A 15,000-nucleotide genomic window follows, 5' to 3' on the forward strand; every position below is an offset into this window, starting at 1 on the left:
AAGATCGCACGGTCTGCAGTCGTGCCTCGATCGCCGTCTCCGCCGCTCCCTTGCCCCTCTGCCGCGCTCCGGTCGATCACAGCTACACGCACGTCCTACACACTTGCATACAATATATTCACACGCGCACACACACATGCTCCTCAAACACCCGCCCTATACGTGAAATACCCGTAACCTTACACACATCAATTAGGACACACATACGATCACCGCGTGCAGCACTTTTTCCAGCAGCTGGAGGGGGACCTGGACGGTGTCTCAGCCTACGCCTGGCTCTTTCATCCTGCTCTCTGCCGACCTGTAGCCACTCTAACCCGCTCGCGGCACCCAGCACGTGGCACCTCCGCGGGGGGTGCCATGTAAGGGGGAAGAGATGGTCAGGTCGGGTCGCAATGTGATGGAAGATCTGGACGTCTATTCTTGGCTGACGTCGCGTCCCGCTGAGCCCCCGAAGTCCCACCCGCGCCCGTACACACGCCCGCTCCTGCCCTCGCCGCCCGCATGCTGTCCGTATTGGAGAAGGTAGGATTCAGTGTCTCTTCCCCGCGGAGGGACGGTGTTATACTGAAGATACTGATGTTACGTTGCTCCTCCCTCGCTCGCTCGTTACACGTCACTCCACAAGCTGTTACAGCGATGGTGGCACCGGGAACGACACGCACACAACAACACACACACACAGAATGACTCTTTAAAATCGCTGATTGATATGTTGCGACTCGGAAGTCGTGATGATCCTGCACTCTAGCTGGCCCGGTGATTTATAAGAGCGACCTTGGCTGCTTTATACGCCGGGTCACGCTACAGTTCCCTCTTGCTTCACGCCCCCCGTCCCTCGCATATGTGTTGTTGTAACCTTTCGAACGATATGCTAATCGTTATAGTCTGTTTATCCTATGTATTCACATAATGCAAAGAGAACAAAACAAAATTTCCTTATATAGTATGTACACGCACACACACACACACACACACACACACACACAAAGTACAAAGCCCCTATTTATTAGTTCTAAATAAGTGTGATGAGACAGCACACGGGAGGGGGATATGATAACACTTAAGGTGCCACCATCGTGCCACTAAGGTGTCGCCTCAGTGCCACCAAGGTGCCAACCGATAGCCATTCAGGGCCTCCACGGGTCTTCCGCGAAAACTAGAGCAAGCGAGGAAGAGCCAGGGCAAGAAACGCTGAGTCTTACCGAACTGAAACTTCAGCATTGAATTGGCGGAGAGGAAGAGGCGAGAGGAGATCCTGATAAAAGAAGAGGAGAGGAGGAGACAAGAGGAGAGAGAGGCCTGGAGAAGGGAGGGCGTAGAGGAGGAGGAGGAGGAGGAGGAAGAGAAGAGTAACAACACCAGCAGGTCTGAAGGCTCGGTCTCCCTGTGGTCGGAGGGCACTCAGGCCGCCGTCTGCGAGTGGTCGCGGGGCACGCTCACCATCACCTTTCTCACGCCCGCCAGGCAGGTCAGTGTGGCTGCACGCCCGCACCCACGCCCGCATCCGTGGGCGAGTCAACCCTGGCTTTTCGTGATGTGAATCCCCCCCAAAAAAATAATATATGAGTTTTTTAGTTTTGTTGTGTTATCTAACTTTTGATCGTGTGAAGTATATAAAAAAAACATTAATCTATCTGCCATTTTGGTTTAATTATCTAACTGTCGTTGAATTCGTTTTGTTTGGATAATGTTTTCCTTTCGTTAGTTGTAGTAGCTCTCGCGTGTCCGCCCCCCCCCCCCCTCCCGCCCATCTTAGGGACATGCGTGGGCGAATGATCACTCTTAAGGCGTGCATGTGCGGGTGATCTCATAGCATGATCGTCGTTTTCTTTGTTGTTTTTGCTGTTGTTGTTGTTGTGTTGTGTTAGAGTGGATCGTAAATTTAGAAAGATGTTTTTTTTTTTCCATTGTGTACGTTTGGCCGGTCAGTTCCAATTATGATGTGTGGGTGTTCGTGAAGAATTGATGGGAGGGAGGGAGAGGGAGAGGGGGGAAGGGAAAGAGGGAGGGGGAGTGGAAGTGGGAGTAAGAGAGGGAGAGGGGGGGAGTGAGGGAGAAACGGAGAAAGAGAGGGGAAGAGGGAGGGAGAAGGAGAGGGACAGAGTGAGGGAGAAGGAGAGGGAAAGAGGGAGGAAGAAGGAGAGGGATAGACGGAGGGAGAAGGTGAGGACAGAGGGATGAAGAAGGAGAGGGATAGAGGGAGGGAGGAGGAGAGGGATAGAGGGAGGGAGGAGGAGAGGGAAAGAGGGAGGGAGAAGGAGAGGGAAAGAGGGAGGGAGAAGGAGAGGGAAAGAGGGAGGGAGGAGGAGAGGGAAAGAGGGAGGGAGGAGGAGAGGGAAAGAGGGAGGGAGAAGGAGAGGGAAAGAGGGAGGGAGAAGGAGAGGGAAAGAGGGAGGGAGAAGGAGAGGGAAAGACGGAGGGAGAAGAAGAAGACAGAGGGATGAAGAAGGAGAGGGATAGAGGGAGGGAGAAGGAGAGGGACAGAGGAAGGGACACGGAGAGGGAAAGAGGAAGAGAGAAGGAGAGGGAAAGGGGGAGGACGAGAGAGAGAGAAAGATATATATATAGAGAGAAGAAGATATATACAGAGAGAGAAAAAAAAAAAAAAAAAAAAAAAAAAAAAAATATATATATATATATATATATATATATATATATATATATATATATAAAGAGAAGAGAGAGAGAGAGAGAGAGAGAGAGAGGGAGAGAGAGAGAGACGAGAGAGAGAGATAGATAGAGAGAGATAGAGATAGAGAGAAAGATAGAGATAGAGAGAGAAAGATAGATATAGAGCGAGAAAGATAGATAGAGAGAGAGAGAGAGAGAGAGAGAGAGAGAGAGAGAGAGAGAGAGAGAGAGAGGGAGGATAAACGATTTGATTAGGAGCTAAATGAAGTGAATCGACTAAGATCTCTAGGTTTCGCATGCGATTCGTTCCCGTTGCGTGACAAATTAAATTCACGGGAAAACACACACGCATACACACACACACACACACACACACACACACACACACACACACACACACACACACACACACACACACACACACACACACACACACACACACACACACACACACACACACACACACACACACACACACACACACACACACACACACACACACACACACACACACACACACACGCAAACAAACACACACACACACACAAAAGGTAGATAGATATAGATACTGATATGAACATAGACTTAGATATAGATAAAGTGAACAGGCTCGTGGGAGTCCTTTAAAGCTTCCGATAAAACCCAGAGACTTGGAACGAAGGATTCAGTCAGTCAAGGTCGCGGATTCAGCAGATTCACGAAGAGCAAGTCCCGTTTAGTCATGATAATGATAGTGAAGATTGTAATGATGATATTGTGTTGTTGTTTTTTTTGTTTTTTTTCATAACGATGATGATATGAAATAATATTTATGATGTTGAAAATTATTGATAGATTGATTAATAGCTAGATCAAATCTTGCGTAATGTGATAAGACTTTTTTTTCTGATGCTGTTCCCCAGCGACAGGTCTCTTTACCGCGCCATGCCCCCCTCGCCCGCCCTCCCCCATTTACCCCCACCCCTCGCCCTGCCCCCTCGCCCCGCCCCCTCGCCCCGCCCAAGTTCTCGTGTCACGCTCTTGGTCACATACCCAATAGATAAGTCGTTAGTATTCTATTTATTACCTTCCGGAGCCCATAGCACTTGCCCACGCCCTCGAGAACGAAGGAGGAAGGGGGCGATAAGAAGGAAGGAGAGGAAATACGGATTAAAAGCGAGAGAAGGATGGTATGAAGACGAAGGATGTATAAGGGAGAGTAATTAATAATGTATAGGGCATTGTAGGAAGGGTATAAGAATTCCGAGAAATAGGAAAGGAGGTTGTTAAGAAAGGTGAAAGGAGATGATAGATAGATAGATAGGTAGATCGATAGATAGATAGTTAGATAGATAGATAGATAGATAGATAGGTAGGTAGGTAGGTAGGTAGTAGGGGAGAGTAATGAATAATGTGTAGGGTATTATAGGACAGGGATATGAGTGAAGGAGTAGAAAGAGGGTCATTAAGAAAGACGAAAGGAGATAGATAGATGGATAGATAAGAGACTATAGAAAATATAGAAATTAAGGTAATAAGGAGAATCAAGTAACAGCAATGCAAATAATAGAAAGCCATCAAGAGAAAACGAAGAATAGGGAGAGAGAGAGAGAGAGAGAGAGACGGAGATTAAGAGATAATAGCACCGGCGGCGGAAGTGTTGAGAAAGGTGGGAGGAGCAGGAACGTGGCCGGGCGTGAACCACCCACCGTGACACCCTACGCCCACTTACCTCCCCGTGGGCGCCGGCAGTGTTCCGCGCGGAGTGCTGGTGTGTGGGGTTGCCCCGTTGTAGCGAGAGGGGCGAAGTGAGGGAGAAAGGAGATATAGAGAGGGAGAAAGAGAGAGAGATAGAGAAAGTGGGAGGGAGGAAACTTAAAGGGAAAATAAGGGTGGGTATTTGAGGGGAAAATCTATGGGATCGAAAGTTGTAAGAAATGAGAAAGGGAGGAAGAGAGTAAGGCAGGCATGTTTAGTGTTTGGGATTCGTTGGTTTGAGTTGAGGAGGTGAGTGACTGTGTTTGTGCTTGCGTGTGTGTGTTTGGAAGCAAAAGGAATGCATTTGTGCGTCGGCGTGCCCGCGTTTGAGGAAGAGAAAGAAAAGAAAGGGGGTAGGGGAGGCGGGGTAGGGGGGTATTGTCGCGTGGCTTGCGGCTGATTCCTGGCACCTGACACCCGACATCTGACACCCGACACCCGCTAGCGGTGCTCCTCAGCCACTATTGCTTCCTAATACCCCCTCCCCCCCTGTTCCTCTCCCTCTACCCCCCCCCTCCCCCGTAAAAAAAGAAATAGTCTCATCAAACCTATTTTCTCGCATGACTCTCTAGTTCGCTGTGATTCCAGACAGTTTTCTTTCTCATCTTAATTTACTTTAACCCCCCCCCACCCACCCCCGCCAACCCCTCCCGAGGCATGAATCATAACACTCGAGATTTGATGGAGGTCTATTAAGACCATTTAATGGATTGTCTTGCTCTCTCCCCCACCCTGTTTCTCCCGAGCGCGTCACTGCTGCTTCTTGGTTGTCACGTATACAATGCTGTTCTGTTTCCTTGATCTGGCTGTGGGTTTATAAATAAATCCGCATCGAAAGCGGAGCAGTGTCTATCGGTATTTTCTGGAGTAAAGGTGGATCTGATTTTGAGATTACGTGTGCGTTGGAAAATGTGAAAATGTCACGTGACGATTGATTTAAATGTTTGTGGAATTGACTTTGAAGTTTTTGATGGCGAGTGGCATAAGCTTCCGTTCTAAGACGTGATAGTTATCTGAGGTGTGACAAGTGTTAGAAATTTCTTTTTTTTCATCTCGAGAGAGAGAGAGAGGTCAGTAGGCCATCTTGATCTTGATGAAGAAGTATAAAAAGAGAGAGAGAGAAAAAAAAGTCATTATGCGTTTCTGTAATGACCTCTTGAACGAGTTTATTTACATGGAAGTGAAACAAATATATCAGTAAGTCTCGATATGTTTAACGATATGACGTCATTCAACCTTGTGGAAGTGAGTAGTTGCACCTGTGTATACCGCACCTGCCTGTGCTCGTTTCCCGTCGCGCGAACTCTATATTCCAATCAGTGTCCTTCTTTCGCTCAGTGCTTGAACACTCGTAGATCGTGGCTCGCTGCTGACCATTTCCACCTATAAGGACTCCTTCCATAGGCCTTTCTTACCTTTCCCTGCCCCCCCCCTCCCATCTCTCTCTTTCTCTTTCTTTCTCTCTCTCTCTCTCTCTCTCTCTCTCTCTCTCTCTCTCTCTCTCTCTCTCTTCCTCTCTCTCTCTCTCTCTCCCCTCTCTCTCTCTCTCCCTCTCTCTCTCTCTCTCTCTCTCTCCTCTTCTCTCTCTTCTCTTCTCTCTCTCTTCTCTCTCTCTCCTCTCTCTTCTCTCCTCTCTCTCTCCTCCTCCTTCTCCCTCTCTCTCCTCTCCTCTCTTCTCTCTTCTCCTATCCTCTCCTCTCCCTTTCTCCTCTCCCTCTCTCTTCCTCTCTCTTCTCCTCTCCCTCTCTTCCCTCTCTCTCCTTCTCTCTCTCTCTCTCTCTCTCACTCTCTCTCTCCTCCTCTACTCTCTCTCTCTCTCTTCTCTCTCTCTCTCATCTCTCTCTCCTCTCTCTCTCTCTTCTCTTCTCTCTCTCTCTCTCCTCTCTCTCATCTCTCTCTCTCCTCTCCTCTCTCTCTCTCTCCTCTCCTCTCTCCCTCTCTCTCTTCTCTCCTCTCCCTCCTCTCTCTCTCTCTCTTCTCTCCTCTCTCTCTCTCTCCCTCTCTCTCTCCTCTTCTCTCTCTCTCCTTTTCTCTCTTTTTCTCTCTCTCTCTCTCTCTCCTCTCTCTCCCTCTCCTTCCTCCCTCTCTCTCTCCCTCTCTCTTTCTCTTCTCTCTTGCTCTCTCCTCTCTCTCTCCTTTCTCTCTCTCTCTCCTTCCTCCCCCTTCTTCTCTCTCTCTCTCTCCTCTCTCTCCTCTCTTCTCTCTCTCTCTCCTCCCTCTCTCCTCTCCCCTCTCTCTCCTCTCTCTCTCTCTCTCTCTCTCTCTCCTCTCTCTCTCTCTCTCTCTCTCTCCCCTTCTCTCTCTCTCCCCTTCTCTCTCTCTCTCCCTCCTCTCTCTCTCTCTCTCTCTCTCTCTCTCTCTCTCTCTCTCTCTCTCTCTCTCTCTCTCTCTCTCTCTCTCTCTCTCTCTCTCTCTCTCTCTCTCTCTCTCTCTCTCTCTCTCTTCTTCAACTCTTGTCTCTCTCCCTCTCATTCTACCCTCCTCCCTCCCCTACACCTCCTCTACCTTCTTTCTCTCAATTAATTACTACTGTCTCTCTCTCACTCTCTCCCACTTTCACTTCCACACACATGCTAACAAGTCATTTCATCTCCCTCACACTTGTTCTCAGCTGTCGCTCTTAGACATCTCGTTATCTTTCTCCTAACACAAAATTTAAGCCAAAAGTTTAAAGGAGGTGTGTATGGAGGAATTCATGCTCTGGCAGAGTGATATAATTTCAAGTGAGAAGTGTTTTGTTAAAGCTTACTCCAAGTGTCTGATAACTTAGGGTCAAGATGTGCAGAGTTTGCAGTGAGACTTCTCAACCAAAAGTCAATTTCAAAACTTTGGAACAATGATCAGATCTGGCAAGACCACCTGTGGGAGTAGTGTGGCCCCGCAAAAGGCAATGGGGCGGTGCGGAGGACCCCCGAGTCAGGCTCCGTCCAGAAAAGGAGTGTCACACAACTGGGTGTCTTCTTGCCTAGTGTCACCCAGTTTAGTGTCGGGTGCCATGAAGGCCTATCGACACTACTACAATCGTAATACAGCCACTCACACCACAATCTACACTTGGGGTTTGCAGGTGCGTTAATGTAGTCTCTGTGGGTTTGTTATGGGAAAGGATGTTAAAGTATTATATATGCAAAGAAAAATAACCAGGATTTGCATTCTGTGAATATGTTGTGTATTTTTTTAAATCTAGAGAATGATCATTTATTTTATGATTGGGTAAGTAGATAGTTTTAATGAAGTATTGTGTCAATTTTATTAACTGGCTATGGTATATGTGATTTGGATTTTTTTTTAACCCTGTTGTAGGTATAATTGTTGTTTATTAGATATCTATTTTTGCATGATTGTGAATTTATTAAATTAATCTCAGTGTGATATGGAGTATTGCCTATTATTTTCTTGACATAGTTCTATATCATATTCAATATCCAGAGCTTATTAGTATGAAATTGATAATGTCACTAACATTTACTTCTGAAAATGAATTTTTCACATTTTCAATGTCATGAAAAATGTTTGATTTGTATAAGTCTTAGAAAACTGAATATTTCTTTTCTTAAATAATTTTTAGGGAGTATTAGTAGGACTTATTTCATGATAATTGTATAAAAACATTCCTCTATGTATGAAAATATATAAAAGGTCTTTCATTCTGTCACAAAACATGCAAATGAATATTCTCACAGCCAAGTACTTGACTCACCCTTCCAACCTTGACAGGAGGCAGCTAGCAGTACATCGCCCAGTGAGACTGGCAGCGAAGAGGAGGAAGACCTCTGCCCAACACCCCCACTATTTAATGGTCACGCCATTACCAATGGTGTGGATAGTAATACCACAGACAATCGCATTGAGGAGGAGATAGCTAGTACCGAAGACTCCCACAGTGATCATGACGTACACGGAAGAGAAGGTTTCCGTAGCTTATTAGAAGTTTACAAACAGGAGGGCACATCCAAGAAGGAGTTCCGTGCTCAGACCCCACTCAGTGATGAGGAAGACTTAGCTGGTGTTAATGTCAGAAAGCTGGTGAGTGTGATTTTTGTATCTGATTTATGTGTAGAAAATAGGCTTATGGATTTATGCAGAGATGGATTTACTGTGTGTGCCATGTATATGTATACAAATAAACACATGTACACATACTTGATACCTATATGTGTGCCTATGTTGTTATACAAGTGCTTATTTTTTAGTATTTTTGTGTGGGTGCATCTTTTTTGTCTGTCTATCTATAAGTCTGTGTGTGTGTGTGTGTGTGTGTGTGTGTGTGTGTGTGTGTGTGTGTGTGTGTGTGAAGTTGTGTATTTATCACAAGAAGAGAACAGATTTTGATTAAATATTTTAACACTTGCATGCATTATGAAAATATAATGCTGCTTTTAGTCAAAATGTGGATGGTAATGATAATGAGGGCATGCTTAGATTGTTGAATGGGGGTATCAAAGTGTCATCAATGATTTTATCAGTGTTGCTGTGTTGTTGTTTTTAAATCAGATTCAAGATGTAACAATTTCCTGTACATCTTCATTATCCAATACTATTTTTTTATCAACTTTGCAAAATCTAGTGGTAATATTTTCTTTTATCAGAGCTAAAATTTGATAAATACAGTGTAAATCAAGTATGCTGTCATAAATTCAAGGGTACTTATGATAGGAATGACAACATTTAATTTTTACTCCTTCAGAGAAGTTCCTACTTGAATGCAGCACAAGAGAAGCACGCCCAAGAAGAGAGCCAAAAGGGTAACCTTAGCACAGGTGTCAACATCACCAACTTGGTAAGTAGTTTAATCAAATGTATAAGGGTCTCTTTTATATGTATGTATATATATTATATATATATATATATATATATATATATATATATATATAATATATATATATAATATATATATATTATATATATATATAATATATATATATATATATATATATATATATATATATATATATATATATAATATATATATATATATATATATATATAATATATATATATATATATATATATATATAATATATATATATATATATATATATAATATATATATATATATATATATATATATTATATATATATATATATATATATATATATATATATTATATATATATATTATATATATATACATATATATATATATATATATATATATATATATATATATATATATATATATATATATATATATACATATGTATGTATGTATGTATATATAGGTAGATAGATAGATAGATAGATAGATATAGATATATAGATAATAAATATATAGATATATAGATGATAGATATATAGATCTATAAATAAATGTATAAATAAATATATATATACATGAATATATAAATATATCTATATAGATAGATAGATAGATATCTGTGTGTGTGTGTGTGTGTGTATACACACTTTATGTTTATATATAAAGTATGTATGTACATTTCCATACATCCATACATATTTGATTCCCTTGATTTGCCAATGTTACTCTACCTACATGAAGCACAAATCACTCTAAATATACATGTGGTTAATCCTTTAAGAAATATTTTTTATAGTATTAAGTACTGAGTAATGAAAAATATAGTTCCCTAGATCAATAACAATCAGCAGCATTTAGTAACCTTAATATTCTCTGTGTTCCCTGAAGGTTGGAGCTTACTCATCCCCAGTCCCCCGCGCAGCAACGCCATCCAGTCGGCCGGATGACCTCACGCCTGTCTCGCTAAGATCACTGGTACGTGAACCATGATACTTTGGGGTATGGAATGGACTTGCCAATGATTATTGTTTTTTTTTTTTTTTTTATTGGGAAACTACTCATGGGGACAGAAGGTGTAGTAGAAATGGAGAGAATGAGACCAACAGACAGTTAATCAAGTGGATTTATATACAAAGTATATATATGAAGTAGACATTCTAGTAAATTGAAGGAAGGAGGGAAAAGGCAGAGTGAGTAAAATGGAAAGAAGGACAAAATTATTTTTTAGCTGGATATTTCAGTGAATTCATAATATGAATCGTGGACTTACTGGCTAGAGATTTTGCTTATTCTTTTATGTGAGTCATTAACATGCTAAATGAGAAATATGTCAAGGTTTCAAAAATAAAATACCTTAATAGGAATTATTCTACCCAAGTGACAAAGTATTATCTTATTTATCTTATCATGATATAATAAAGTGAGGAGCATTGTTGAACTCATCACAGATAACAGATAAGATATCCTAGTTCCTAGCATCATTCAAATTGCCTCCTTTATCAGCAGTGCCACGTGCCCCGCCTACTTTAAACAGACAATAGCTTTTAGTTCACTTGCTGTATCTGTGACTAGCACCTTCGTATCCAGAAATTCAGATTCTTATGGGATATTGTTAAAAAGTTACTACTAAGGGTCTGGTAAGGAATGCCAGTGTGGTTAGGAAATGTATTTAAAGGTCATAATTATGGACTCAAAAAAATAATGTATACTCATTATTTCTAATTAACCTGGAGAGTAATTATTGCAATTATTATCTGCTGCACCTCCTCCTTCTCCACAATAACAGGAGAAGGTGGAGGTACAGCAGAAAGTTTACAGGTAATGAATGATATTGTTTTCTTAAATGTTTGAGGGAATTGAGAAATGATTAACTATTGTTGCATATATTGATTGTTATGAATATAATGGAAGAGAAGGTTGGATTAGGATGTGTGATGAAAAGGTCTGTGTGATTTTGAGGTTAGTAAGGATTTTAAGTTCTTCAGATATTTAAGCTGGGTTGTTACAGGGACATGGTATCATAAGGTACATGAAAAATTGATTTGTTACTCCCCTGAAAAAAAAAAAAAAATAGTGATATAACTTCACCAACTGAGTGGTAAGAGATAATCATTTTCCAAGCAAATTGTTACTGAATGATTTAATCAAAAGAAGAGGGAGAAAAGGATTTGTGGTTCTAGATTGTATAGAAAAAAAAAGTTCCACAGAAGAGAACTGTCAAATGTCAAAAAGTGATAAAAATACACCAAAAATTGAGAAATATGAAACAGTATTTTCAAATGTGATAAGGGGTTGGAAGGTAGAGTGCTATGGTATAGTATCATGTACTTTGTGGAAAAAAGCCCTAATAAACTGCCTAGGAATTAGAGGATAAGGCTGGAATATAAAAAAATATATCTTCAACAATATAGACAGTTTATTGTTGGATAACATTGGTGAAGGATTATGATGTTTATTAGTCTTGATTGATATAGATAATGATGGATGCTGAGAATTTAATTAATATTATTTTGGTTCACAAATACTTATGAAGGAATAAGCCCATTGATAGGAAAGGATATGGCACTGATTAGTTAAAATAGCTATCTGATGTTGTGGCTTAGAAACTTGTGTCAACCTTATTTTTTATTCTGCCTTGACCTAGTTAATATATTATAGTCACTTTAAACACAGGATGAAGTGAGGGCATTTATTTTCGCAGATGAGGTCATATCGGAGCTGGTGGAAAAAACGGTTTGTTTCCCCCACAGTTTAATGCACAGACTTACATGTTGTTTAGTGTGAGAGGGGCACTGTTATATTTGAAGACTTTGGTTTGAAAATAGGACCACATTGTAAGGGACTGAAGTTTGGTCATGGTGTGATTTTTCATAGGCATTATTTTATATACTAATATGAGTGCCATATGATTTTGTTGTAGTTTTGAATGTCTCTGATTTTTCGTTGCTGTATTATGTGCATGTATTACCTTTGGAAGAGCAATATGTATTTTTATTGGTTTGATATTTTTGCATAGTTTTTTGCAAAGATTACTTTGAATTTTAAAGGTTTTATGGAATAACCATTAAAAATAAGATAAAAATAAATGTCTAACAGGAAAAATTCTGAGTGATGAATTAGAATATTGATGTGTTTCAGTAAGCAGTTGCTATTGTTGTTGTTGTTTTTTGTTTTTTTTTGTTTGTTTGTTTTTAGAAAGCATGTTATCTTTTTCTTTTTTTATGCATGCAATTATGTTCAAGATTTAGGTTCCAAGAACCAGCAGTCTGCAGTATGTGTTATATATAAAAAGGTTATCTGATAAAAACAAATATACAAAAAACATCAAGCAAGTAACACATTTTATCATAAATTTGATAGAAGTCAGCGTATGAGGCAACGGCGACAGGAACCAGTAGTGCGGGCAGCAGGCACGGCAGCAGTAGCTGCAGTAGTCCAGTTGGTGGCAGCCCTGCACCCAAGGAGGAACTAAATATCTCTCTACACCAGTTGGTAAGTTTTGAAAGGATTAATTCTTGAAAGGAAAATGGTGATATTGAGTTGATAAGAAGAATGAGTGAGTAAGAGAGAGAGATAGTGAGTGAGTGAGTGAGAGAGAGAGTGAATGTGTGTGAGAGAGTAAGTGTGAATGTGACTGTGACTGTGAGTGTGAGAGAGAAAGAAAGAAGGAAAGAAAGAGAGAAACTCAGGGAAAAGAGATGACAAACTAAGTGTTCCGTCTAACATTCCAGCGAGAGGAGTACTGTCGCTCAGTATTAGAGGGAGACAGTCGCTCCAACACCCCAACCAAGGCAGCCCCAGAAACAGGAGTTTCAATCAGACAACTTGTGAGTATGAGAAATTTTATACATTTGTGAAAAGGATATTTCATTCTTTTTTATTTGTGTTTTTTTGCAGTTATTGCTTTGTATAAGATGCTTACGGCATTGCAGATTCATCTACCATTATCATCATTTAATAGTCATATCAGATATTCATCTTTTCAGCATTCATACCGACATTTTCATATGTATGTTTATATTTTTATCCCACATTTCAAGAAAGCAAAACAGAATATGATGAAAACAGTATGACACTTATCTAAAACCATTTTTTTCTTTTTTCTTTATTTTTGTATATATGAAATTCAAAGGCAAAGATATTTATAGAAATGTGCTGTTGATATATTGCATTTATAAATTATATTAAAGAGAAAATGCACTTACACCCTTAGAGATACAATATAAATTTGTCTTAGTTTTTTGTATGAGTTTGATATTTTCTTAGTACATGAAAACCAAGCCAAAGGTTCCTTTAGGTAACGAAATGGATTCAAGCTATTAAGTATATTGTATTATTGCATGTATTATTTTTATTTCAAGAGTCATCTTATGTGTATATATATATATATATATTTTTTTTTTTTTTTTTTTTTTTTTTTCTTTTTTTTTTTTTTTCTTTTTTTTCAATTATAGGTCATTATGTTGATAAATGAAAGCTTGTAGACTTTGGTAATGGATTTTTGTATATGATCACAATCCACTAACATCTAACAAAATGGTCTTGCATGGATTTTTAACAAAGCAGGATTCAGAAAACATGTTTTGTAATGTGCAAATTTCAAGTACATTTTTTGCTGCCTAATCATTGTTTAACTGGTTTGCTTGTTATTATTATTGTCATCATCAATACTGCTGATATTATTGGTATCAATCTGTAATTATTATTATTATTATTACAAGTATTATTATTATTGAATAAGATTGAGATGATGCAATTTCTTGGATCTTATTCTGTAAGAGCATATTACATAATGTGTTTTATTGAGAATTACTTATAAGTCTATTAGATAAAATGAAAAGATTAAAAAAAAAGAAGCAAATTTGCTTTAATGAGGTGTTACTAACCTAGAATTTTTCTCCCAAATTGAAGCTCTATTAATATTACTAATCATTAACCTTGTAACTAACCACATACCAGACTCGGAGCATGACTGACTTGACGACTGTAGGCCAAGATACAAACACGTCCGTTATAGATGATGACCGGTCAGTTTTGGCCACAGTCAACGTAAAAGCGTTGGTGAGTTTGTGATTTCTTTCATTAAATGATCACCAACCTTTGAGGTATCATTATAGTTATTAATTCTTTTCTTTCTCTCTCTCTCTTTCTCTCTCTCTCTCTCTCTCTCTCTCTCTCTCTCTCTCTCTCTCTCTCTCTCTCTCTCTCTCTCTCTCTCTCTCTCTCTCTCTCTCTCATTTCTCTCTCTCTCTCTCTCATTTCTCTCTCTCTCTCTCATTTCTCTCTCTCTCTCTCTCATTTCTCTCTCTCTCTCTCTCGCTCTCACTCTCATTTCTCTCTCTCTCTCTCTCTCTCTCTCTCTCATTTCTTTCTCTCTCTCTCATTTCTCTCTCTGTCTCTCTCATTTCTCTCACTCTATAAATTCTCTCTCTCTCTCTAATTTATCTATCTATCTATCTATCTATCTATCTATCTCTCTCACTCTGTTTTCAATATACAAAAGCCATAGTAATGTATTCCTTTGAAAACATTTAGTGATAATATTTGGTATGATTAAATATTTACAGTTTATAGAATTTCAAAGAGTAAAAGAAAAAAAGTTCTTAAAACATTCTCAACTTGTGAATAGAAAATGAATATATGGTATAAAGACCCCAAATTGTTGGTGAATTCAATGGCTAAAATTAGACTACCATACAAGCCTCATATATATCTTTCATTCAAGATTAGATTACCAATATACTAAATGGATATTCACATATGTATTCCAGCTAAAGTAAGGTGTGCTTTAACTATTGGCAAAAGCCAGATTTTTTTTGTGCTTCTAAGTATTTCAGCTAATATGTGTATACAGTTTATATTTTCTATAT

At 39.7% G+C, this 15,000-nt stretch overlaps 2 protein-coding genes across 51 annotated transcripts in view; both read left to right on the forward strand.

Moving 5' to 3' along the window:
- The window catches only part of LOC147470246 (uncharacterized), a 2,195-nt gene extending 237 nt beyond the window's left edge, over positions 1-1,958 (forward strand). Inside the window, exons 1-2 of the mRNA XM_086545417.1 lie at positions 1-525; positions 1,222-1,958. The exon at positions 1-525 is cut by the window's left edge and continues 237 nt beyond it. Of these exons, the coding sequence (XP_086401543.1) occupies positions 377-525; positions 1,222-1,543 (471 nt within the window). The 5' untranslated portion in view covers positions 1-376 and the 3' untranslated portion in view covers positions 1,544-1,958. The remainder of the gene's footprint in view (positions 526-1,221) is intronic.
- The window catches only part of LOC122252312 (uncharacterized), a 91,589-nt gene that overhangs the window by 27,508 nt on the left and 49,081 nt on the right, over positions 1-15,000 (forward strand). For 19 of the 50 annotated variants that reach the window (XM_086545363.1, XM_086545387.1, XM_086545360.1 and 16 more), the window contains exons 5-10: positions 8,089-8,397; positions 9,059-9,151; positions 10,019-10,105; positions 12,491-12,622; positions 12,862-12,957; positions 14,090-14,191. The exons of 17 other annotated variants lie outside the window; for them this stretch is intronic. In XM_086545363.1, the coding sequence (XP_086401489.1) occupies positions 8,089-8,397; positions 9,059-9,151; positions 10,019-10,105; positions 12,491-12,622; positions 12,862-12,957; positions 14,090-14,191 (819 nt within the window). The remainder of the gene's footprint in view (positions 1-8,088; positions 8,398-9,058; positions 9,152-10,018; positions 10,106-12,490; positions 12,623-12,861; positions 12,958-14,089; positions 14,192-15,000) is intronic. 14 more of the 50 variants (XM_086545391.1, XM_086545393.1, XM_086545396.1 and 11 more) reach the window with 1 other exon arrangement.

Source organism: Penaeus japonicus, unplaced genomic scaffold (genome assembly GCF_977035675.1).
Source record: "Penaeus japonicus unplaced genomic scaffold, GWHDUDI00000001_assembly GWHDUDI00000016, whole genome shotgun sequence".
Classification (NCBI taxonomy): Eukaryota; Metazoa; Arthropoda; class Malacostraca; order Decapoda; family Penaeidae; genus Penaeus; species Penaeus japonicus.